General features: G+C 33.1%; 1 protein-coding gene across 1 annotated transcript in view; it reads right to left on the bottom strand.

Moving 5' to 3' along the window:
- LOC150021327 (ephrin type-A receptor 3) overlaps window positions 1-21,181 on the bottom strand; it is a 118,254-nt gene extending 97,073 nt beyond the window's left edge. Inside the window, exons 1-2 of the mRNA XM_090286690.1 lie at window positions 21,030-21,181; window positions 19,994-20,329 (exon numbers count right to left, since the gene is read on the bottom strand). Of these exons, the coding sequence (XP_090142816.1) occupies window positions 19,994-20,329; window positions 21,030-21,159 (466 nt within the window). The 5' untranslated portion in view covers window positions 21,160-21,181. The remainder of the gene's footprint in view (window positions 1-19,993; window positions 20,330-21,029) is intronic.
- Between the last annotated feature and the right edge of the window lie 6,198 nt (window positions 21,182-27,379).

The raw sequence follows: 27,379 nt of genomic DNA, 5'->3' as shown, positions 1-27,379 counted from the left end.
GTCTCTGTTCCCTTTTCGTGCACATTAAATCCTTGTTTACTATTTATTGTCCACCTAGGATCCATCTTCAATAAAATTTTCCTCTGTTCTAAAACTGAAAATAATCATATCATTACTTTTTCTTTATTATGATGAATTTATATTGTACAAACTGTGTTTATTTGACTAAATGTTGAAAAAAATTATAAATCCTTGAGGGTAGGAAGCATGTATTATCATTCTATCCTACCACAATACATAGCAAAATATTGGTCACATATTAATATTCAAGAAATATCTTAGAAATTAAACAAAATATTTAATTGTTATAAAAATATAGTTATTTTATTAAATAAATGTTATGCCCTGGCCAGGTTGTACAGTTGTTTGAAGTGTTGTCCTGTACACCAAAATGATGAAGGTTTAATCCCAGTCAGTGTACATACCTAGGTGACCAATCCATGTTTCTCTCTTACATCAGTATTTCTCTCTCTTTCTCTTTCTCTCTCTCCCTTCCTTTCTCTCTAAAATCAATAAAAACATATCCTTGGGTAAGGACTAAAATTTTTAATGAAAAGAAACTTTTAAAGGCAATAAAGAATGATCAAAATAAAGAAGAAAAGTATAACTCAACATTAGATAATACGTGTTTTGGGGTATGGTCTGTATGTTCTACTACTGACTCACTCAGCATTACTCTACAACAAATTTGGGGATAAATCAGATATAAATGGATGTTAAAATAATAACAGTTTTTTCAATTTTCTTAAAATTTAGAGAAATATATTGTCTTTTGAGGCCAAGGTAATATTAGTATATATGAATCTGGTTTTTAATGGATGTTTATCCATCTTTAGCTTCTACAGTTCAATAAGCATGGCTCTGGGCCAGGTAGCTCATCTAAGCTCAAACTGAGTAGACATCAAATGTGAGGGTGCTGTAGATTTTCTGCCTATCTATAGCCTTGCAATTAGGAAAAAGTTTCTTCTCAAGAACTTCTAAGTACTTGCTGACTAGATTCAGTTGCAGAGTGTTTTAAATATACATCTGCTAGGGAATCACCACACTTATTTTCTAAGACTTTGAATCAATAGAATTGCCTTGAAGTGGGTTCATATTGGTATGCTGGAAAGCTTCTGAGTAATTTTTTAAGGTAATCTTGCATTTAAAATTACTGAGCTATGGGCTATCATCAATAGGACCATGCAAAGATGATGAACTGATTCTGAGTGGTACAAGTGGCAGTCACAATACCATTGTGGACACAGAGATTCCCCTCAAAGGCAAATAAGGGGAAGAAGTGTGGTGCTGTTTGTCTTATCAAGCCTGACACTGTTCCTGAAAGTCTTTCTAAAGGGGGAACACAGAATAAGTGCTCTCCAAAGGTATAATATTGACATCAAAATATTTACCAATAAAAAGATTCTATAATGTGAGTGTTCCACAAATTACATTGCTGTTGATAAGTGGTCATCCAAAGGAGGTTTTGAAATTCAATATATTTAAGATCGAATTAAGGGAGGGGACATTATCTGATATAGTAGGCATTGGATTCCAAGGAAAATCTAAGAAAGCATCCTCCACAGATGAATCAAGATTCAAAGAGAATTTCCATATGGTCAATGGGAGAAGATCAAAGATTATTATTTTCCATTATACTTTATCCTGGCATTTTACTTAAACATATGGTCTATAAATTTATTCATTCATAATAGAGAGAGAGAGAGAGAGAGAGAGAGAGAGAGAGAGAGAGAGAGAGAGCAATCGTACACACACACACACACATATAAACCACTGTCATGGGGACTATGATGGTTAATTTTATGTGTCAACTTGTCTAAGCCATAATAGCCAGATATTTGATCAAACACCAGTCTAAATGTCACTGTAAAGATGTTTTTCAGATAAGATCAACATTTAAATCAGTAGACTTAAATCAGATTGCACTCTATAATTTGGCTAGGTCTCATCAAATCAGTTGAAATCCTGAAGAGAAAAAGACCGAAATCTCCAGATTGCCTTTAGACCAAGCTGCAACATCAACTCTTCTCTGGGTTTCCACACTGCCTGACTGCCTGAATGCCTTACAGATTTTGGATTTGCTGAAACTGAAAATCACATGAACTAACACTTTAAAATAAAAATAAATCTCTCTCTATCTCTCTCTCCACACACACACCTTATTGGTTTGTTCTCTGGATAACCCTAATATAGTATGGAGACTAATACAATTTCATAACCACATTCCAAAAAATCTTAGGGAATATATGTATATATTCTCTCTCTCTCTCTCTCTACATATATATAGATAGATAGATAGATAATTTATATATATATAAATTTATATATATAGATAATTTATATATACATATAAAATTGATATCAGTGTTTTCTTTGTTGCAGAACCAATCATCTTACATATCTCCTCACCTTTTGAGCTTGTATAAATCTTCTTTAGCACATACAACTCTAGCAGAAACACAGAGATTGAAATGGGCACTAGACTAAAATCTTAGTTTAACTTAATAAATATAACCATGTTTAACGAGGACATTTTCTTTTTAACTGTGAGCAAATGTAAAACTTCATTCATCTGGCATAATTTTGGTTCCTATTGTGTTGGCAATTTTTCTTTGCAGGACAAGGGCTGTTCTCTTGAGCCTTCTCTGTCGTTTCTCCCATCTTGTGCACATCCTGTCATCTGTCAGTCTGGCGTTTTTCACAAACACTCAATCACATATGTTAAGCACTTTCCCCTTTGCCCTGCTGCCTATCACTCCACACACACACACACACACACACACACACACACACACACACTCACTCTTTACCCAATTTCTAAAGGAAACATCTTCCCACTCCACTTTCTGCATTGCTCATTACAGTGGTTTTGTGAAGGTTTCTGGTTGTAACCTTTGTGACTTAAAAATCTGTAAGCTGTGTGCAGGTTACTACAGCTAGGATGAGAAGCCTTATAAAGAAATACAGACAATAAAAGCAGCTGCCTGGCTCCAACTGCAATAGAAAAGCAGCTGCTTTTTTTTTTTAACATCGAGGTAGAACAAAGCTCACTCCTAGGCAGTTGTTATTCTAGCACTAATTATCCATGTTAATATCCCACCATCCCCCAAATTAATTGGAGAACAAAAAGAAAATAATTGATTTTCTCCCTGAATCAAGGACACACATAATAAATGTCCTTCTTTATATGGTTCATTCCTCAAGATTTGAGACATGTATATCTCAAAAAGAAATGGACATACACGTGATTAACAGCAGCTAGCTCCACTTCAACAAGATGAGATGGACCATTGTACTTATTTTTTAAAGGAATAACTGTAATCATTATTTCTGGAGTGGACTCATCTCACATAGTGGTTCTTAAGGTTTCAATTTATGCTTTAAACACATGAGTCTTTAGCTCCTTTCTGTTATAATCAGGACTTTGGGGAAGGAAGAAGTGGTCATACTTTCACTAAAAATATATTTACAACATAGTGTTAACTTTGGGGACAAAAGATATATGAAAATCTTGCTTTTTCCACAGAACTAACATAGGTAATTATTCTGTGATTGATTCAGATACACCTTATTGGAAGAAGTAACAAAGAGAGAATTATTAAACCATGATCAAAGGCCGACTCTTATACGGTTCCCACACTGCTGGTTTTGTGAAACTCAAGCTCATATCACATCTTTAGGTTAAGGGAATAGGAGGGAATGGGCAGAGAAGAGAGTGACACAGGTCTGTGAAGCTGAATACTTAAAAATGTTCATCTTATCTCCAGGAATCCTTACAAGGGGAATTTCATTAAATAAAAGCAACTTTTCAGTATTCCCTAGACTAAACTGTGAAACATTTTTGAAAAGCATAAAATCCTTATTTATGGCAGGAATGTTTGAAATTCAAAAGATAAATGCCATTTGGAATGCAAGCATGTTCTAGGTATCTAATACGTAATGGGACACAGCTGTAATAACAGCCACTGAACCGGGGGCCTCTCTATATCATGTCATTAGTTGACTTGTTATAAGCTGATCTTCTAGCCCTTTTTTATAAGGGCCACTGGGGTAAAAAATAAATATATCATGTACTTGAACATCTGTGGTTCTGTCACAAAGCCCCATTCATATCAACTTTCATGCTTATATCTTAGGTTACATATGACACCCTTTTAAAAATGGATCTTAACAAAATGTATAGATTAGGAACTCATTGGTCTTTATTTCCAAAGGGCAAATGATATAAGAAGGCCTGGGCTGTGCCTTGGATATGTTTTTCTTTTCTTTTCTTACTGTTTTAGTGTATTCTTTTGGATTCAAAACCACATGTGCAATCTAGATAAGACTCTGAAGGTGAATATTTCATATACGAGACTTTAAGTGAAGAAAGAAATGCCAAGTGTGAAAGCTATTTCCTTAGTAAGTCAGCAAATTGTGAGTCATTATTTGAGAATACACGATTAGTAGCAATTTCTACATGAGTATATTTTATTTTTAAATAAACCTATATGGTCATATGAGAGGTTACTTCTTTCACCTTTTCAATGGTCAAATTAAAAAAATAATGCCCACCCCCCATTAAAAGGAGAAAAGTGAATAAAATATATGAAGTAACTAGGAAATCCTGCCAGGCATAAAATATTTCAGAAAAAATGTAAACACCATTAATCTATACAATAAATGATGATGGACATAGTGTAATTATAAGATGCTTGTTATTGTAGAGTAGACAAGGAAAGGATAAAGGAAGGAAGGAAAGAAGGAGGGAAGGAAGAAAGGAAGAAAGAAATGAATCCAGATAGGAGGCATTTTAAATAATCTAGACAACATATAATAGAATTAGAGTCATAACAATGGATGTGATAAGGAGTGGTTAGGATTCCCTTCATATTTTGAAGGCATATTTTGTAGAATATGCTGATTGATCAGATATAAGGAATGAGAGAAAGAGAGGAGTCAAGGATGACTTCGCCTGCTGGATCCAAATAACATGGACAGATGCTGTTGTCACTACCTCAAATGGAGAGATCTGTGGGTTACTGACCCCATATTGCAGCAGGCAGTGAGGCGGTATTGATGGGAAGCAATTTATTACTCAGTGTTCCAACTTTAGCTTTGGTGGCTTGTGAAAGTATCCTAGGTGTTACATGGACAAATATTTCTTATCTAATTATTCATAAATATTTAGTAAGTAATATTGATTTTTCATTTACAGGAGTATACTCCAAGGTTCAAATACATTTTAGGGAGAGAAAAATGAGGCTTGATATAATTAAGTACATTGTTATATTATGAGATTTCTCATGGTATGTGGTTGAAGCCAAATTCCAGAAAACAGTAAGTTATTTACTGAAAATTGGGATATACTGCTGTGTTATAAAGACCTGGGTTCAAATTCTTCTCAGACACTTCTATTAATAATGGAAATAATGCTTAAATTACAGCATTGTTTGAAGGCTTAAATGATAGTTATAAAATACTCAGTACAGTATTTGGCAAATACCTGACACTACACACTTGAGTTGCTACTTTAAATAACAATAACTTTGATTTTGTGCCCATTCAAACATTCCTTTACGCTACTAGAACTCAAAGATACACATGAATACATACTAAATATTCAATGTCTGCTAGTTTATCTGAATAAGAAATGGATAGTGAGAGAAATGTTACTGCCTGAATATAATTTTTAAAAGAAATTGCACTCAGTATCCTAAAAATTATTGCTAATAGTTGTATAAATACCAGAATTACAAGTGAAATGCATTTAAATTTTAGAATCCTCTCAAGAATTACCCAAGAAGACAAACTATTATATTCCAACAAAGTATATATGCAGATTGGCCTGGACAAAGAATGGTGAATTGTTCCTTTATATCTAATTACTCTGATAGATTTCTTTTTTTGAAACTCTTTTCAATTTTTTTTAATGGGGTGCCTGAACGATATATTTAACTTTTACAAACAGGCAATATTTGTAACCATGAATGTCCTAACAAATATTAGCAGATGTATATTAGCTGGCAGAGTGCTAAATTATGGCCATACACATCAAAACAATTTGTGTTTACAATGATTACTACAAACATTTCTAAAATTTTGACATTTTCTTAATTACTTAGATAATAAGCTACTTTCATAATTACTAACAATTATATTTATGGCATTTTATAGTTTCAAATACAGTACTTTAAACTGCTTAAAAATTTGTATATTTAACTAGAATGCTCCATTCTATACTAATAACAAAAAGTTGCCTGATCAGTAAGTGAGTACATAAACAGATGGATAAAGAAGCAAGACTGATGTGGAAAATTACAGTACAGCTATACATATTTGGTCTCATCCCATTATTATAGGTTCACATTTTTGACTAAGTGCTTTATACAAACCAGACACATTCAATTGAGAGGCCATTAAACTGCACATGCAACTATCACTTAATTTGCAATACAATTTAAAGTGTTTATTTCTTTTCCTCTTCCTTTTAGTGAAAATCTTTAGGCTAGTAGATTTATTTTTAACATGGCATCACAAAAAAATCACAAGAAAATTAATTTAAAAAATCTCTACTTCAGTAATGAAAAAAAAAAAACCACATTAAACTAGTATACACAATTTGGCATTATCTGTGAATTCAAGATAAAACTGTTTTCTTGGGTAGCTTCCCCGAGCTGCTGATGATTGTTGAAGTCTCTTGGCAGCTGGTATTGCCTGCCTTTTCTTGGCTAAACCAATCAATTTCATGCTGGTTTCTTAAAACCTTTAAGATCTCCTACTAAACTAAGAGCTCCTTGAAGACAGCAGCTACATCTTAATCACATCACCATTTTATCCAAGGGCATCCAGCATAGAACCTGGCTCATACCAAGCGTTCAGTCAATGCTTAGGGAACAGAAAAAAGCAATTAATCAAGTGTGTTTCATATTGCCAAGAAAAACCAGGGTCATCTAAAAGTTATTCTGATTTTCAAGTGTACGTTTGTTGCTAAATATTCCAAATGTTTATTAAAGATATTAACTACCAATAGCTGATCACTTATAAGAAGCAAGCACTATAATAAATGCTTATATAGCATTTATTCTTGTCTTCATCACATCTCAATGTAGAATCTTTACTAAATAGGGCAGTTAAGATTAAAATTATCCAAGTCTAAATACTGTAGTAAAAAAAGAGACTTTTATTATCTTGGGCCTATTAGATTTCATACACTTTCTAGAGCTTCATATTTTTCTTGGTATACATATGTATGCATACATACAAACAAAAATACACATTTATACACCTAAATGATACATTGTTGTAAAACCTAGATTTTTATCTAGCTATTTTATATTGGAAGGTTACTAAGAACATCTATCTTTTAGCTATAATAATAAGAATTTATGAAAGTAGATTAGAATGAAAATATATCTTATGTAAGATTAATTATTTTTTTAATTTTCAGGAAAAAAAGATTTCAAATTAAATAACATTCTTCTACCATGTCAATTTATATCAAGAAAGAAGTATGTTATTTCAGATGTCAACTATGAAAATCTTTTTGAAACATTTTAAAAGAAAGAAAATAAAACAAGCTTTACTCAGTGAAACACAAGTAGAAAATATTTTTCTTTGGCATGGTGGTATCTGCATGAGTAACTGTGGCATAAATTCCCTCTTAGAGGATATACAAAATTATCCTCCACAGACAGACAAATATGGACAAACTCTGCCTCAAAAGTATATTCAAATAACATGGTGAACCAAACAAACATACATAAGATGCAACATTTTTCTTTAATATGCTCATAGTAAATGTTTTGGAGGTATTTAGAATTTTCTCTTCCTGTAAATATACTAAATGTACATTTTTGTAATGTACTTTAAATCACTAATATTCTAGTGATTAAAAATAAATTGCAAAAATTTGTTTTATGTTACACCATGGTCCCTCAGTAAGAGTTTATTATTTTAACTCTTTATCCAGAATAATTGTTAAAATATTATTTTGCCACCTGATTGCTTCCTACATTTCTATTTATTTTCTTTAATGTCTATAGACATGTTTTTCTTGACTATCCCTTTTTTATTCTTACCAGTTCTTTATTTTATGGATACCTTTGTGTCTTGTCCTAGTTCAAGCTTCAGAATTTTAGACCAGTATCTCCAACTTTCTATTAGACATTTCCATTAGGCCTCCTTGTGGGCACCTGAGTGCTGGCACAAAGCCAACATATACACGCACATACATGTGTGTCATGAATGAAATAAAAATCGATTATTATATTGAGGGTTGTCACACAGCAACATATGAATTATACAAAATAAGGACTTAAACCAATTGTATCACACCAGAGTAGGGTGTTTCAGAACTTAAACTCATGTTTCATGATTTGTTTTGTTTTAATTTTCAAAAGGAGTGTACATTTCCCCTAGATAGAGCAAAATCAACATGATTATGCTGGAAACAGGGCACAATAACTTATTTAACCACTTCCTCAGCCACACATACTTTCTTTCATTTTATTTAGTCTTCACAACGATCTGTGTATAATCATTATTACTACTAATACTATTATTATTATATCTTCTTCAAAAAATATATGACTCCAGTAAGTTAAGTCTAATAACTGCCTTAAATTCATTTATAAATAAAAATTGGGAATGAATACATAAACAAGCCAAATATAGAAATTAAAAAATAGTCACTTAAATATTAAGTGGCAACAGCTGGAATTACAATTGGACTTTTGACACCTCTTTTCACCTCTTTGACACACATTCCAGAACTCTCTATTCTTTAGATACAGCTTCCCCTTTAAAGCTAACTCTTGGACAAAATTGTGACCAGACAGATTTTCTTTCTGTTGGTTTGTTATAATTATTTTCTTTGCTATTAGAATGAAAATGAAAACCAGTAAGAGGCAAGTTCTGCATGATAACAAATTGTTGAGATAAATGCTTTTAAATTAACATTGATTAAGTGCAATCCTTCAATGTTACTTTGGAAGTTTAGGGTTTTTATTATTTGGTTTTGGCAAGAAAGATTGGATAAATCACTTCCTAATAAAGCAATTCAGATTTCAAGTACTTATCAGCACTGCTCAAATCATGTGGAATTTTGATTTAAAAAGTTATACAATCTGTGTTTCAGACAGCCAACATCTTAGAATTATGTGATACCATCTTTATATATATATATATATATATATATATATATATATATATATATATATTCAGACTTACTTATATTTTGTGTAACGTCTCTCCTTCCTGAGCCATAAGAAAAATGATATTCCAACAGTAAAGAGCAGGAATTGTGGAGTTATGTAATTTCAGACAAAGCAATTAACCACTTACGTTTTTTAAAATTTGTTGTAAAAATTAAATGAAATAATAACATAATGAACTTCAGTTCAGTGCTAATCCTATCAGGAGGCATTAGGTCAGCAATTATTACTGATGTAGCAGGGTAGAAAATGTGGGCTTCCAACCTTTTGGCTTTTACATCCTTTGGCTTGGTGTGGTTATAGAATTTCAGGATCCCTGCATGTAAGGGGGCCATACTATTTGGATACTATTATAATAAGTTTATCACAGAACTCTTTTAAGGAGGGGGTACTCTTTTTCAATTTAATCATGGTGCTATATTTATAGCATTAGAAAGTCAGGATGCTGGGCTATATCATAGTTATTAACAGTAAGGTCAGGCTTTTGGAGATACTGAAATATTATAAATAGTTTATTATAATAAAAGTCTGGCCTATGGTAGCAAGATTTTTGCTTTCGAGAATGGAAATGTCTTTTTATTCTAAATATTTGCATTTGTTCAATTTCTCAATTGTTTGTATATATTTCAGTTATTCTCTAAAGACTTATATTTAACTTAACTCTAGAGGACTAGAGCACATTTAAAAATAAATTATATGGATAAAAATAAGTTATTTTACTGCATTTAAACTAAAAATGTTCTGTTGGGAAAATAAGAAAAAAATATTTCTGTCGAATAATTTCTTTTTCCTTGAAAAGGTGCAGTGAAGAAGGCACAAGTTAGCATTAAATGACTATTTTTTCTTAATATCTAGGTGCTTTATTTAACACCATATTTCCTCCTCTAGCTGGTTGTTAATATTTTTGATCTTGTGAGTACTCTTTAGAAGAAGCCAATAGGAAAAGAGTAACATAATCTTCCAGGAACAGCTGCTCAATTAATTGTAGTATTATTAAGGGTCAGATTTGAAGTTGGGGTGGGAATTCACTAGATCCTGGAAGTGCCCAAACTGTCATTACTTGCTGGTTCTCTGTGTGGTTGTGGCTTTAAGCTCATGTAAAGGTTCTGAATAACTGTCAGGGCAATACATGGTTCTGCTTTGGTTCAGCTTCTCGCTCTCCTATAGATATGTACTATGCTTCCATATCACAGTGTGATGACCAAAAGGCATCATTAATGGATTAAATGATGTGGAATGTTTCAGGCACATCACTGCACAGTGATATTCCCAGATGTACCAGTATCTGCCCCAATTACAAATCAAGAAGAAAGAAGCTAAATTACCACACAAGTAAAATGAACCAGGAAAATCATAATGTATGTATCCACATGTAACCTAGGGGCATAATTCAGACCTTACTTGTGTGTTGAGAGACATAAAACATTAAGACTTTAATTTTTAGGGTTTATTAATTCCACGAATAAAAGAAGGGGATGATTCATCAAGAGCACATTACTAGAATCTTATCTTTACTATTTCACAGTTGATTTTCACTGTGTTTTAACATGATTTACTACACTGATGCTTCAAAATTTCTTCTTTCACATTCTGAAAAAAATTATGTACATTCTTCTGATGTCTAGTTTACTTCTAAGATACATAATTACATGGCAGCATATGTTTCTATAGAGACTATGCCAATATGTGTCTATAGTTTAATAGCAGGTCCAGTTTTACACCTTTCTACCTTTATTTATAAATGTTTCCTTCTTCAGAAATGTTCAAGATTGCCTGGATATCTTTTATATGAGGCATTCCTCTGTCATATTTATTTGTGTTATTTCTAAATCACAGTAGAATGACAGGGTGGATAAAGAAAATATATTTCAAAATCAGAAATATAAAATATTTAGAAATATCTACTTTATCAATGTAAAAAAAATAAAATGAATTCTAAACTTAGCCAAAGAACTCTGATAATTCAGAATGTAATTTAAAATGTGTATATTGTTTGCTGAAGATTTATTAAAGATTTCTATTTCTTTTTCTGTAAATGGATGCTGTTACTTTGTTCTGTGAAATAGCAGGTCACAGAATGATAGGTGTAAAATCTTTTAAAATTACTTATAAGAAATAAATTGATAAAGGTCAATAAATTGTATTGATTAATGAAAATTGTACTACTAATGTGTTTTGAACTATAATCTCAGAATCACAAAAAAAAAACATAAAAAATTATGATTGGTTTTCTAATTCAGAAATTTCACATGATGGATATCAACTTGTGACCAGAAAAATAAAGGATTTGCCTTTGATCATCAAATTCAGTGCATAACAGGGGCCATTCTATTTAAAGCCGAGGAAGGAATGTTTTTATTATATCATATAGTCTCTAAGACATTATGCTTCTTTAAATTAATTAATAGCCCTTCAATATAAAATCCAAATAAAAGTAAGTTAAATTATCTTAGTTTTAAATAGCATTATCTACTGGTTATGTTTCAAGGGGGTGGCAACTGTGAAATTCCTGACTAAGATCAAACACCTTAGAAAGTCCTACCAATAAGAGTTGCTTCTTTCTCCCTTCATATTTTTCTATTTGACATAATTTACAGATAATGATTACTTTTCATTATTATAAATAGGAACTGTATTATAAATAGAATCTGAAGGTAAACAGAACATCAATTTGTTTTTGCTAAAGGGACATTAGTGGAATAATTAACAAAAGTTGGTTAATATCTGCAGTTGAGATCATAGTATGGAACAATAGTAGTGTCTTGATTTTGTAAATGTACTGAGGTTATGTAAAAGAGTGTCATTACTTTTTCTGGAAATTCACACTGAAGTCTTTAGGACTAAAGTGATATAATAACTGTAATTTACCCTCATGTGGTTCATAAATAAATAATATCTAGAGAAGATGAGGGAGAGAAAGATAAAATAAATGTAGCTGAAATATTAACTGTTAAGAGATGTGGGTGAAGCTACATTATATAATATAGCACTATTTTGTAACATTATCATACAAGTGAACAAATCAAACTTTATGTTATAAATTACACACATACATTCAGAACTCTAATAGGGTAAATTGGAGGAGGGAAAAAAAGGCCCATTCACTCCAGACAAGTAGCAAGGTCAGGGTAATCTTCATAGAGAAAAAAGTAGGTTTAAATATAGCATATACATATGGAATGTGCTTGCCTGGAGCAAAGATTCAAAGTTCAGGGAGATTTTCAAAAAGGTAATACTGGATCCATACTGGGAGTTAGAAAATGAAGGAACATCTCTTTAAACTAATGTAAATTGAGATAAACAGAGTGGCATTTTCCTACATATCTAGATGAAGCTGTTTATTTGACTACAAGACTCCAAGGCAAAATAGTCCTAATACTGATTGATGGTAGTTTAATGTCAACAATCAGAAATCCAAGTAGGAAAACGACAAATTCCTAAAACATATTTTGGATTGGTATGACTCAAAAATGTAAAACGGCATTTTAGACTTGAAAATAACAATTGCAAATAACATTAATATCATTTAAATAAATGATGTAATTTATTTAATTCGTTCATTACGATTCAGACAGTCCCTCACTCTCCCCTCTTCCCCCTCTCCACTGAAAACCCTCCATATGATCTCTATATCTATGGTTCTGTTCCTAGCTGTTTACTTTGTTTGTTTGTTTTTATTCATTTCTTGATAGTTATGAGTTTGTTGTCATTTTACTGTTCATAGTTTTGATCTTCTTTTCCTTAAATATGTTCCTTTAACATTTCATATAATAAGGGCTTGGTGGAAAAGGTGCAGAGATCAAGAAGTATAACTGGTAGATACAAAATGAACAGGGGACATTAAAAATAGCATAGGAAATTGAGAAGCCAAATAATTTATATGCATGATGCATGGACATGAACTGAGGGGGGGATTGCTGGAGGGAAGGGAGATACCAGGAAGAGGGGGGCAAAGGACAAAAATTGGGACAACTATAATAGCATAATCCATAAAACACTTAATAATTCAGGCATTCCCATACTAAGAATTATACTTATTGACTCTATTTCTTCAATATTGTTTCTTAAAACACAAATTAATTTAGGTTATTCTTCCATGTAATATATGTATCTGTGTTCAATATCCTACTATCTAGTATTCATGTTGCTTGACCTTCCATTACTGTGCTTTCCTCTTAATAAAATCTGTCTCCTCTTCTCAGCCTAGTCTTACTGTTACCCAAAGAACTTGGCTTCAATATTGTGATACATATATTTCCCTTCCTTTAAACCCATCTAATGTACTTTTATTTTTCAAAGTACATCTAAACATTTCAGTTTTCTAAAACATTAACTGCCCCTTTTTAACTCATTCAATTACATAGTGTTTTGTGTAAGCTTGATTTATGTAATTTTTTAAGTCTATACTTAAATTTTAAATTTATTCATGGCTGAGTCATATATTATGTAAACATAAAAAAGGCATTTAAATATATTTGTTGATCTATTAAATCTTTTATAAGTATCTCAGTGGAAAGAACGAGCTGAGCAGTGGGACATTTTTATTTAAATGAACATGTTTTAGTTCTAAGTGTCTTTTATCCTGGTATCTCAATATAATTAAAAGAAGACTATTATAATTTATGACATTATTTATTTATAAATGTTATAACTAGAGATTTAAAAATCTAACACTAAATGTGGAGGAAAAGATATGAGGATTTAAACCAATTTTAAGACAGCAGCAGCATGTGAGAACTCCTTAAAAGTAGATAATGAAACACACATGATCCCTAGTGTTAAAATCTGGTAAATTGGGCCCTGACAAGTGTGGTTTGGTTGGTTGGGCATTGTCCTGCAAAGTGAATGGTGGCCAGTCAGATCCTTGGTCAGGGCACATGCCTAGGTTTCAGTTAGGTCTCCAGTTGGGGTGCATAGGAGATTAGGCGATGAATTTAATTAATATTTTTCTCTCACATCAATGGATCCCTTTTTTTCTCCCTATCTTTTCTCTCTAAAAATAATTTTTTTTTAAAGTTAGTGAATTTGGGAAATGGTGGTCTTAGTAGAGATGAAATAAAATAAGGGGAGCCCTGGCCATGTTGCTCTGATAGTTATAGTGTTTTCCCAATAGGCCCAGATTGTGGATTCAATTCTCGGTCAGGGCAAATACATGAAGCAACCAATGAATGCATCGATCAATAAAACAACAAATCGATGTTTCTCTCTCTCTCCCTTTCTCTTTCTCTTGCTCTAAAGTCAATTTTAAAAAATAAGGGGAGAAAGTGGTTTGAGGAAGAACATGTTTTAATTTTCAAATGATGGAAATTTCCATTTCATATTCATCAGCTGAGTGATTACAAGGTGCTAGAAGGCGTTGTTCTAAGACCAAGAAATACAACTGTGAGCAACATACAAGTTCCATGTACTCATGAAACTGACATCCTTCCTAAGAGCTTAACATAGAGACACAAATAGACAGTTATGACTATTATCAAAAGGTGACTTGCTGTCCAGTGAGAGCAGAAGCCAGGCTGGATTATAAATGAGAGAATAAAAGGTGAAGGAAGAATTACTTTATAAAAAATTTAATCTTAGATTGCAAATTAGGAGAAACTAGGATGAAATCTTAAACACTCAAACAATTTATAATGCATGCACACACTTAATGGGTGTGTTGTTAATGCTTCTGCTATAATTTCATTATTTGTATCTTTCTCTAAGACGATGAAGAACAACCTATGCAACATCAAAGGCAAAGAAAAAGAGCCAAGAGAGTGCTTGTTAAAGATGGTGCAAGGGGAGGAGATTTGCTTAAGAGCACATATTTTAAAGAATCAAGAGTCAATAGAAGTTAGGGAATACAGAGAGGAGAAATTATATTTAAAGAAGAGGGTGGGAGTAGCGTTTTCTTTTCATTCTTAAACTATTATCTTAATGAGTTAGGGTAATAAGTTAGGGAATAAGAGGAAAAACAGTCATGTGTCTCCCCTCCTCTCAATACTCACAGAACACTTCATTCTGGTCACCCAATGTGTGGGGCTTTTTTCCACACCAAGCAATTCTGAAACACTAGCTGGATGTCCTACAATTACAACTCAATCACTTCTGATACTGTCTACCTGGAGTTAGCATCAGATCTGACAGGTTAAGGGTTCAGTCCAACCAGTCCCCCTGACCCCCTTTCAGATGCCACTTTCAAGTCCAGGTTGTTTTCTGTGCTTCTGACACAGCAGCTTTAAAAAAAAAAAAAAAAAAAAAAAAAGGAGATTCTCACAACCTTCGCCTTGGGTTCAATTAATTTGCTAGAGCAGTTCACAGATCTCAGGAAAACATATTCCTTACTAAATCACCAGTTTACTATGCAATAATACAACTTGGGGAGAATCAGATGGAAGAAATGCACAGGACGAGGTATGAGACAAGAGGCACAGAGGTTCCATGCTTTCAATCCAATTGGCCTGTCACCTACCAGCACCTGCAGGTGTTTACCAACCCTGAAGATCTCTGAACACCCTCCTTTGGGCCTTCCAGGAGGCTTCATTACATAAATGTGACTTATTAAATCACTAGCATGGGAGATCGAACTCTATCTTCGGCCCCCTCCACTTCCCAGAGGTGGGTGAGAGGTAGGGGGACTGAAAGGTCTAACCCTTTAATTATAGGGTTTGTTCTACTGGCAAGCAGCCCCTATCCTTAGGGGTTTTCCAAAAGTCCCTTCACTAACAGTAATCCAGGTGTGGTTGAAAGAGATTGTTATGAATAACAAAATACACCTTTATCGCCCTTATCTCTTAGGAAATTCCAAGGGCTTTAGGAGCTCTGTACAGTAAACTGGGATCAAGACCAAATATCTATTTTATATTATAAATCTCAGTTTCACAGAGGAAAAACCATCTGTGGAGAATGAGGGAATGAAAAATGAGATTGGGTTTGGGGAAGAATGAGGAGATAAGGAGGATCTCTTGCAGAATACCCCTAGGAAACACTGTGTTACATGACTGAGAAGTGAGGAACAAGTTTATTGTGGATGGCATAGGTTATAGCAGGTTTTCCCAGCAAAGCTCCACTCTGTCTCAAAGGCAGCATTTATTTGTGTAGCCATATGCATGAATCACAGGATGGCAGAAAGAATAGGAAAAAAGAAGTTGAAAGTGCATTGGAGTTGGGAGGTAAGTGGAAGTTTGTTCTCGATGAGTAAGATCTCTAATGCACTTTCAACTTCTATTTTCCTTGTTGAAAAACATACTCAAATCTCAGGTTCTTCAGCTGTACAATGGGAACAGGGGTGGATCTCAAAATTGCATGCACATAAATTTTCTGTTAGTGCCCCCTATCCTAGTCTGAGATCATTATATGTTACAGGATAGTGGGGAAAAAAGGGCAGATTTTATGATGGAGTTTGAGAATAAACAGAGATGGATATTCCACTAATGTTTCAGAATGATTGTTTCCAGAACTAAAGGGTGATTATACTCATTCAAAGAAGAAAACATGAAGTTAGCAATTCATTCCAAATTATGACTCCACAGATTTTTGCTATGCAATCTGCAATGCTTTCTGTACATGTTTGACTGATGAATTCATGAATGGCATCTTTATGTAGGGACCATGTTTTTTATCGCATTGACACACTTTGTGAACATATAGAGAGCTGAGAAGTAACATTAGAATTTATAAAATAATCCACTACATTTAGAAGGTGTCTTATCATGTGGTCATCACATGGCTCTTACAACATAATCAACAAAAGTATCAACCAGCTCAATCTCACAAACTAGATTAAAAGGGACACATTCACAGTTCCCCTTTATGTCTGTGTCAAAGATAGACAAGGAGGAATTTAAACACCATGGATCATATTTGTCACAGTCATATCTTTCTGGTGGTATGGAGTTCATTTTTTAAGGCTACTAGTCCATTAACCTTCACACAAACAAAAATAAAGCAAAATAGAGAAACACTCTGGAGAAATGCATTGTTTCTAAGCTTGTTTATATATCTTAACTGTGGGGATTTAAAGATTGAACAAAGACCTTTACCTCCCCAGGCACACACAAAAAATACATAAGCCCTGAAATGAATATATAAAATGCCTAGCAGTGCATATTGTAGATAAATTTGTAATTATTAAAAAAAAAAAAGAGGGGGGCGTGAGTGGGTATAGGAAGAGTAACTGATGTCATCCCTTTTGAAGCTCTTGCCTTGTGATTTGTAACTGGGAGGCCAAAGCATCAACCCCATTTATTTTTGTTGTTTTGGCCTGCTCTTGGCTTCTGCCACTTTACCTAGATTCATTCACTGTGTATATCTGAAACTATTTGTTTCTGAATAAATGCATTGTCAGAAAGCCAGAGGCTGATGAAAACGTAGGATATAAGGGGTTCTTGCTTGTTTTTATGTTTCTGTTTGACTCAGGAGATAATTATAACACAGATTGATCCTCTCATTTTAAACAAGATAACAAATCAGCATGCGATATAGGATTTGGGAAAGCTATTTGCCACATAATTATAATTTCTTAAACTTCCTGTGTTCATTGAACATGAGAAGCTATAATCATGTGATATATAGCAATAGCATTGAACTTTTTCTTTCCTCTCATGGAAGATAGTTAAATAAACTTAAGTTACACATTTTTAAATATTATTAGTTACAAAGTTTAAATATTATTAACTGAATAAAAGCAAAAACTTATGTTGGTTGGTCTGGGATCTAGCTTCAAGTAGGAGAAATTACAGGTTCCGGAAGCAAGATTAAAATAATAATTCAGTGTACTTTGTGTAAAAGTCATGTCTTTTTCCAAATAAAGCGTATTTATAATCATGACATCACCAAAAGTGTACAGTTTTGTTCTGTAGAAGCAAAGTAGGAATAAGAGAGGGGTCTGGATCAGAAAGAGACATATTTGAGAATAAACCCTATCAGGGTTATATTTAAAATATCTACCAATTAAATGTCAGGGACATAGATCTCTCACGAGGGAGCAGTTCCAGGGCAGAGCTCTAGAATCACCTCTAATGCCAGAATTTATACTTTGCTGAATTATCAGGGGGAGGATTGGGTGGATCTGAGTTAACTGGGTTCAAAGGCTATCCAGGGTATGGGAGGAATTAACCAGAACAAATGCATTTCTATACTAACCTGTAGAAGTAGTTAAAACTATTTCTAACTAATGTAGACACAGTACAAAATTTTAATAAGCGGCAGAGTCATAGTGGTGCTGATTTGTGAAAATTAGCCCTGGATAACACCTATTACTTGTTTGCCTTTAGTAGTTAATCTTACTGAGTCAGCCAACTGAGAGAAAATAAAGTGATGATTTTTTTGGCTAGTTCTTTGGCTGCTCGACATCCTCTTCTACCTGGTGGAGAGCTTAGTCGTCTCTCCTTTCCCTTTCCCAAAGGCCTCCAGTATACATATTCCCAGAGCCAGGGCAAGTCCCACTGAAGAGCAGAGGGACTTCCCAAATTTTAGCCAAATGCAGAAAAGGAGCAGATTTTATACTTAATGCTAACTTCCAGCTCCAGGCTTAACCCACCTGGGAGTTGATTCAAATAGCTGTAGTTCATAGTTCAGGGTACATCCTGTCTCTTCTTTTTTCCCCTCTTTTGGCCCCAATGTTTATTTGTTTTTATATAAATGGTACAGTAATATCTCTGCATTGAACTGTTTGAAATGTATTACTAATTATGATATCTTGTAACAACAATTGTGCACATAAATATCTGTCAGCTTAACTTTGCACAAGCTTGGTTGGTTCCAAAAGAAAACGTTATTGTTCTTTCATCAGAGTTTTCAACATTAGAGAAATGATCGTCTTATCTCAAAGAAGTATCATTAGTATGTCTCTTTATACTCTCTAAAGCATAACACTTCTATATGTTTGAGAGAATCGCAACTAAAATCCCATAAATGATTTTAAACACCACATCATTAAAGAAAACTATTTAAAAAATTACAAGAATTATCAGAGAACTAGAGAACATATAGAAGATTTAATGAGTGATTGAAAGAACAAGATGTACTGACAGTAAAGAGAAATGTTTTGTATGTAAGATAAAGAAAGGTGAGAAGTTTGTCTGTTTCATTTTCCCTTTACATATCAAAAGGCCTTTGTTTACAGCCTGCCAATGTAGCATTTTTTTTATTAGAAAAATATTGTAAGTAGAAAATATAGTTGGTGAAATCACCTAACAATTTACTCCAGGATTTTATTTTTAGATCAGTGCTTCTAAATATTCTCCACCAAGATCTCTTTTCACTATGCTTCTCCACAAATTTCATATTTTGATTTTTTTAAGTATAAATTTTAGCTGAAATAAAATTGTTTTTTCTTATTTTTAATTAACCAGATGATTATAACTTTCTGAGTGATAATACTCAGAGCTACTAACAATCAGAAAATAACTGAGTAACTAAATTAAAAAATCTCATGTAATTGTAACTAAGGTAAAGCTATTTCAAATTTTAAATATCCTATAACCATTTTCTTAGCTAAGGTTCAGTATCTAAAATTTTTGAAATAAAAAAAAAAAGCTTCAAGGAGACCCACAAGTACTATTTCTAGACCCCCAACTATTTAATAATTCCAAGTTAGATAGCAATAGATTAAATTAGTTTAAAATCATCTAACAATATGATTAATTCTCATTTGAAAGTTAAATTTTTAATGTACCATAACTATCTAAAAGTGATAGAAGAGGAAATCATGAAGTTCTTTCAAATCTTTTTTTCCTCACCCCTTTCCCACCTCTGCCTGTCAAAGCTGTTAATTGCCTCTGAAATGCAGGAGTGGGAAGCGTCCAGCATGTACTCACCTGCCTGATTAGTCGTGATGCTGACTGCAGCAAACTGTCTTGGTGGTGAGCTTAGCTCTGACACCCCATTAATAGAATCAATCTCAAAGGTGTAGTTAGTGTGTGCCAGGAGGTCTGTCACTGTCACCGTGGTGTTGGTGAGTCCAAACTGTCGAGGGAGGAAGCGGACATTTGGGCTGCATGGCTCACACTGTTTGACATTCCACCCACACTTTTTACATATGATGTTGAAGGTAACATCTTTCCGGCCTCCTGTGTCCAGGGGCCAACTCCAGTCCAGGATAACCGAGGTCTCATTTATATTAGAGATAACATTTCTTGGTGCAGATGGAGGTCCTGCAAAGTAGTTCAACAAAGATTAATGAGCCTCACTTTTGATTTCTACTACAAGGGAAAGAGATAATTTACAATGGAACTGAAAGAGGTAAATAACCATCTTGTCTTTATTGCATACTTCTAATTCGTCCTTAGAGGATCCATGAGATTATAGACACATGGATACATGAGTACCGTACATTCCAAGCTATGAGTGGGGGAAATTGGACTCAAGGTTGAATATGCATTCAGAAAGTCCAACAGAGAAATTTACCACTAAATTCAATGCCCTTGTGAATAGTTATGAAAACTTCAGTATTAGTTTTATAAACCTTAGCCCCCTTTCCCTATGACCTATGACCAACATATAACAAAAGGGAATAGAAATGTAAAAACACAAATCCTGTGCTTGTAACCTCCTCTATCCTATCTAATATAATGCAAAATCTAAAACAAGATACAGAAAACTTGCTTTCTTTCTGGGGGTCCTATTTCAGGAAGTACTTTAAAAATTAATTCATTTTGTGTGATAAATGTTGCATTTGTGGTAAGCCAAGCATGGAGAGTGAAGCAGAGAAAGCTTTTCAATTTGCACATGGATAGCACAGGAAAATGGGCCAAATGCTTTAAAAAAAAAAAAAAAAAAAAAAAAAACAATCACAAGGAGGAAAACACAAAATAAAATAAACATGAAGGCATGGGTTGCAGCAGAACTACTCACGGGTACAAGCCATGGATGGAGGGTCTTTGTCTGCTCGGAAGTAATTATTCTCACACCTGCAGTTCACTGAACCATCTTCCGGGGTGGTACTGTGAGGCGGACACTTAGCGCACTTCATGTTACCATCCATGGCCTTGTAGAAACCCGGTCGACAAGCTACAAACAAAATAACTCTTAAAACTCAGTAATCATTTGGAAAATGCATTTTTGAAAATATGTAAAACAAATTTCAGAATGTTAGAGCATGCATTCACTATGAATAAAAATTAACTTTTCTTTCCAGCATTGACAGAAGCAAATAACATGGCCCATTGTAGTTTCTCCACATATACATTTGCATTTGTACCAAATGCTAAAGAAAAAAAAAAAAAAGAAACCCGCAAGATTTAGATTATTTTGGCACCAGAGTGTGATGAAATTTCCAGCTCATGTTTTCACAGCTTTGCTTGGCATTGGAATATTTGTGGAGAAAATAAAGCAAAGCCATGTCATCATGTAGCCTTTCCCTTTTCAAACATGATGCAATGTGTATACTATCTGCACTGCAGTTAGCACTGTTGTGAGTATGGGGAACACACAGTTTATTCTTGTATTATTATTTATTAATTCTTGCATTATTTTTCATATGAACAACTGTAAACCTACTTTTGTCCACTCCTGTATCATGTACTTGTTTGTTAATTGGCTTCTGTGTGTACAAATTTATACCCACAAATTGTAAGCAACATTGGAAGAAATCATGCCTTCTAATCATTTTTCTTTCCTGCCTTGGTGGTGTCATTCTATGGTAATGGCCTAAAATAAATAGTACAGTATATTTCCTTGTCTGTATCTCAAATACATAAGGTGGTACAATGTCTATTTAAATAAATATATTTCTTTTTCTATATATTAAACATAGGGAGGTACAATTTTTAAATTGATATACTTGTGAATTGTTACTAGATTAAAAGATTTTTTAAATAACTCAGGATACTTTCTTTATGGCCATGCCTCTGAATGATGTGTTTTTGTTTTTACTTCTTTTAAACAAAATGAACTGGTTGTCAAGTAATTGATTTCAGCTGCCTCTATTATGTTATTTTCATTTAATCTGATGTAAAATTCAAAATGCTGTACTGTCCTATTTGATCCATTTTCATAATGATATTGAGGACTGAATTCATGGTGAAAATCCCAGCAAGCAGCTCTTTGACATTCCTCAGAAGGAATTTGAGGTCTAAATTTTTAGTTTCATTCAGAACATCTTTGGAAATGAGTAATTTCTTGAATCTCTATAACTCAATTTCAGTGCTACACTAAAATTTGATGACTTAAAGTACTTACATATAGAATAGGACCTATAGATTATCTTTATTATTGAATTCCAGAATTTTCGTATATCAACCTAGTACTGTGAATAATAGAATATTTGCATTTAAGTAAAATCTGTGTAGACAAATCTTAACTTTTATAATCATTAACTGCATTTTGAAAGAGACTACATTATATCCATAATAGTATACTTTCCTACCACAAGGTTCTTGGGAAATACACTACCAAGGCAAACAATCAGAATAACAAAATGACAGCAAATCATTCATTTCACCTTGCTGTTTTCTAGGTCCAACTAAGAATGGCTGCTCTAGGACCATATGACATTAACCTGAACACTGAGAGCCACTAAAATAAATTTTATTGCGCTAACCCTACATGGATTAGGATTACAAACTTCTGAACATTGTCTGTAAGCACTAGTTAGAAAGTTCTCATATCTCCTCTTATACTGCCTTAGAGGAAATGATATAAAGTATAAACAAACGATGCACTTAACGTCTGGTTTCAATTTAGCTCATCATTGAAGTGCCTGTAAATTTGCAAGGGGGCATTACTGAGTCTTTCAGGATTAAGTTGTTCTGTTCTTTTGTTTGTAAGTTTATCCATGTGTCTTTATTTGGGGCTGTTATATTTTTTTACAACATTTAGCATAAAGGTATTTGCTAAACAGTCAATCACTTTTTGTTACTATCATAAATAGCTATATTATGTGATACTTAGAGAAAAGACAAGACACTTCTTAGCTACAACACTAAAGCCAAGGATTTCTGATAATAACTTGAGTACTATCAGTAATAACTACAATTAATAAACTTAGAAGTTAAGAATGTTAATTCAAACTAGTAACCCAGACTTTCCCTAATTATTAATAAATAATCTTAGAGATGTCAATAGTACAATATAGGTAGGCCCATACACATGAAGTTTAATACATATTTGTCAACCATTTACTCTTTTTTAGGCTTGTGGGTAGCCTTAAACATACAAATTCTCCAATTTTGTCTATCCCCAAGGGCCCCTGCAACTGAAAATGGGCACCAGACATTTGACACAGGCCACATGGAGTGAACACTCCATTCCCATTGAGCTGTTGGAAGAGACTACACAGAGGAATCTCATCTGAGAAAGATCATGAAAAGATGGAAGGAGCTGGCTTGTGAGAAGTATAATTAAATCTACAAATAGATCAACATGAAAAGACAAACTGTTAATCCAAGGAATGTGGTGGGCACTGTTGGTTGCATTCTCAATATCCAGACTGCTTCCTGCTCCCTAATAGAATTCTGATTTGTTCATAATTGCATACCACCCAGTGCTCCCTAACTGAGACTTCACTGCAAATAGTGATAAATGGCCAGAATTATTGGCCAGAGAGATACAAAAGGGAATCTGATGAAAGTCTTTGGGATAGCTTTTTTTTTTTTTTTCCTCTCCACTTCATCTACATTGTTCCAGAATTGATTATGGGCATAATGGCTTACATGTGACACTAAGTTAAAGGTCAAGAAAATCAGAGATGTGTACTCTATACTTGTTGACCCAGCAAGCACCTATCTCAAAATTTATTATAATGTCAAAAAAATAAGCTTATTTGTTTAAGTCACTGTGGTCAAGTTTGCTTTTACTCACAGCAGAAAGCATTTTTAAATGACATAAAAGACAAAGAGAATTCAGTTGAAATGTACTGATTAAATACAATCATAGCTTAACGGAGCTAAAAAGATCCTATGAAATTACACTGGGCAGTCTAAATGTTCTGCATCCTTCGGTGGGCACTGCAACCCAGGATGTGAAGTGACACACAGGGACAGGTCCACTCTGCATCTTGTGGCTGACAGGCTTCAACCACAAATTTGTAGATATTTGTCAAATACCAACTCTATGAGAGTACAACACTCGAGTCTATAATATCCTAGATTTTGCAGACTCTTTCTGAAAGATTTTCATATGTACCATCTCAATTAAATCTCAACCACTCTGTTAAAATAATCAGATGTTAATCTACTCATTTTATAGAATGGACAATTGAAGCAGAAGCAGAAAGAGTAGTATGCTCATAATCACAAAGACATTGCCCTGGTTCATGTGGCTCAATGGATTGAGCACTGGCCTGCGAACCAAAGGATCACTGGTTTGATTCCCAGTCAGGACATATGCCTATGTTGTGGGCCAAGTCCCCAGTTGAGGTACACAAGAGGCAACCACACATTGATGTTTCTCTCTCTCTCTCCTTTCCCTTCTCTCTAAAAATAAATAAACTTTAAAAAAAAACAGAAGAATGTCTTTGAAAAAAAAAAAAGATAAGACATTCAATAGCAGTGTGAATAAGCAAGGAATTTTTCTGCTTTTAATTTTATATAAATCACTTACTAAAAGTAAATTATTCTCTAAAACCATGAATTATCTTTTTACCAATTCTAAACCATTGGTATGACATTGAAGAATAGTCATCTATATAGTTATTTAGTTATATAAATCCAAACTTTTAATATCTATTCTTAGTAAGAAACTATTTCTGAAAAGCTAAGCTTCCCTTGTCTTTCTCTAGAATATTCTATTTGATGTCTAACATTGTTATGGGCAGGTGGGTGTTTTTAGTTGGAAGGACTGAGGGACTCTGTAAACTTCAAGAATAGGGTGACATACTCTATGTAAAAGACATACAAGTAAATTTCCGCTTTCTTGTTATAAGCAAGATTTCTAAATTCTCCACCAAAATTGTTCAACAATATTTGAGAAGATAAATGAGTAATTTATATTACTAACAAAATTATTATACTGGTAGGAAACACATATACAGGGAAATTCATTCTATAATATACCTAGTGTTTAAAATTTTGCCATCAAGAAATAATCTCTCTCCCATGCAGCAAATCAACATACACTTAAACACTTATCTACTTGTACCTTCTTCATCTTTAAAATATTATCATAGGAGAATTTGAAACTTTTCCTCTAAGAGCATAGATACTTGTGTTTTATTATCTTTGTTTATAGTGGTAAGAACTATGGTTTTAATTTGACAGCATCTCCTTCCCTACCTTGAATGTAAAACTAGTGATGTAACAATCTGGACATTTCTCTCACTTAAGCATTATTTTAGAGAATGAGTAGGTTCGGTATATTAAAAAATCCAACAATGAGTAGAAAGTAAATATATTATGTTTTCTTTCCTTTTATTACTTAAGAGAAGTCTTGATTAATTTATTATAGAATAGTGAAAAAAAGAAAGATTAGTCAGGAAAGGTAAACAAATTAATACTACTAAGATTTATCCAGTTTTAAGTTTTAAAATAAAGAACTTCTGCAATATAGTCAAGGCCCTTGCTGGAGTAGGCCAACTGCTAAGATAATACATACATAAAAAATCTGCTGCCAAAATGACAGAATTCTGATTTACATCTTTCCTCAGCTAACCCAGTGGTACATGTTCTTATCAGTCAGACACTGGTAAAATTATTCATAGACCCAGGGTAGTAAAACCAAAGAGTAGTTAAGCAGATTAAGATCCTTTAATTGGAGACAAATTGCTACATTTTTGTATGCAGTCTGAGAGATGTTTTATCCCTTACCTGTAATAGAGATTTTTGAGCTAGTTAAATGTGGCAAGAACTCTCATCTTTGATTTTGTGTTGATGAATCTAAGTAGAATGACACACGAATCTAAATTAATAAGCATTAAAATGGGAAGTAACATCTCAAACCCTATTGGATATCATCATGAATTACTAGGAATCAGCTCTGTTCACATAACGTTTAAATTTCATTTATTCACTTCATCAAACAAAGATGTATTGATCTACAATAACCCACTTTATTGTGTTTGGTATTATAATGATAAAAGTCAGAATTTGAGCTTTAAAGAGGAGACACAATTCTGTATGTCATGGTTATTTTAGAAACAGATATCCTCACTTGAGAGTGTACATAATTGTTGATACTTTTCAATATGACATTTTTATGTTATCTTCACCAAGAAATTTCAAATTTCTCTTCTATTTATCTCAGAACGTCAAGATGTTTTCAGCATCTTAAACGAAGAGCACTGGACTAAGAAGGAGGAAATGCAGGTTTTGATCTAATTTATTCTACTAAATAAGCATTATCAAAAATTTAATGATCAGATGTCTTCAAATTGTAATGAGGTGGGTGGATAATGACTCCCTTTTCTATATGTATGTCTGAAGTTTTACTTGGTTTATTATGTATTTCTAGGTTAGACCCAAGAAATAGAGACCAGAGTTATTCCTATTCATTTTGTATGTTCTGTGGCAATAACATTTTCTGGGACCTAGCAGTTGATGAGGTGCATTTTTTTTAAGTGAATGATTAACTTGCAACCAATTGTGCTCTCTAGACTTTAATTTCCTCATTTAATAAATGGCAGGTATTGACTAACTTGTCTCTAAAACTCTTCAGGCTAGAGAAGTTAAAAAGTTAATAAAAGTGTATCAAAATTTGTAAGATTTTTAGAACTTTCTAAATAGAAAAATATAACAAATTATGTTCAATTTCTTCACTGCTTTAAGGACTATAATTTGCCATTTAACTTGTAAGGTCAAATAAGGGCAAGAAGACAAAGAAATGAGGTTCTCATCTGACCTAATGGAAATATATTTCAACAAGAAATGACAGATTATAACCTTTACACTGTTCTCCAGCATCAGAGCAGTATGTATTCAAAGGGCATGTTTACATCATAATTGGATTAATTAAAAGGTAAATTGAGTGCCAAAAAAAAAAAAAATCCCTATTATTATACATTCACCTTAAAAAATAGCATAATAAAACTCTATTTAATTATACTCTTCCTTTTCTGTACATTGTAGATTAGAATGTTAGAAATTTGGTAATCTGTGAGAATGAATAAAAAATTGATATTAATCATCTTTTACATTTTTAAAAATATAAGGTGATGACATTGTCTCCATTGCAAGGAAAACAAGCACAGTGTTGAAAATACATTTAAAAAGAATATATATTTCTCATTTGTTAGCCTGCAGTGAGGTTTGATTTGCCTTATCCTTGCTAAT

The sequence above is a fragment of the Furipterus horrens genome, unplaced genomic scaffold, assembly GCF_987537825.1.
Source record: "Furipterus horrens unplaced genomic scaffold, mFurHor1.1.pri manual_scaffold_1, whole genome shotgun sequence".
In the NCBI taxonomy this organism is placed as follows: Eukaryota; Metazoa; Chordata; class Mammalia; order Chiroptera; family Furipteridae; genus Furipterus; species Furipterus horrens.
The sequence above is the reverse complement of the archived record's forward strand: the minus strand, read 5'-3'. Positions and strand labels throughout refer to the sequence as shown.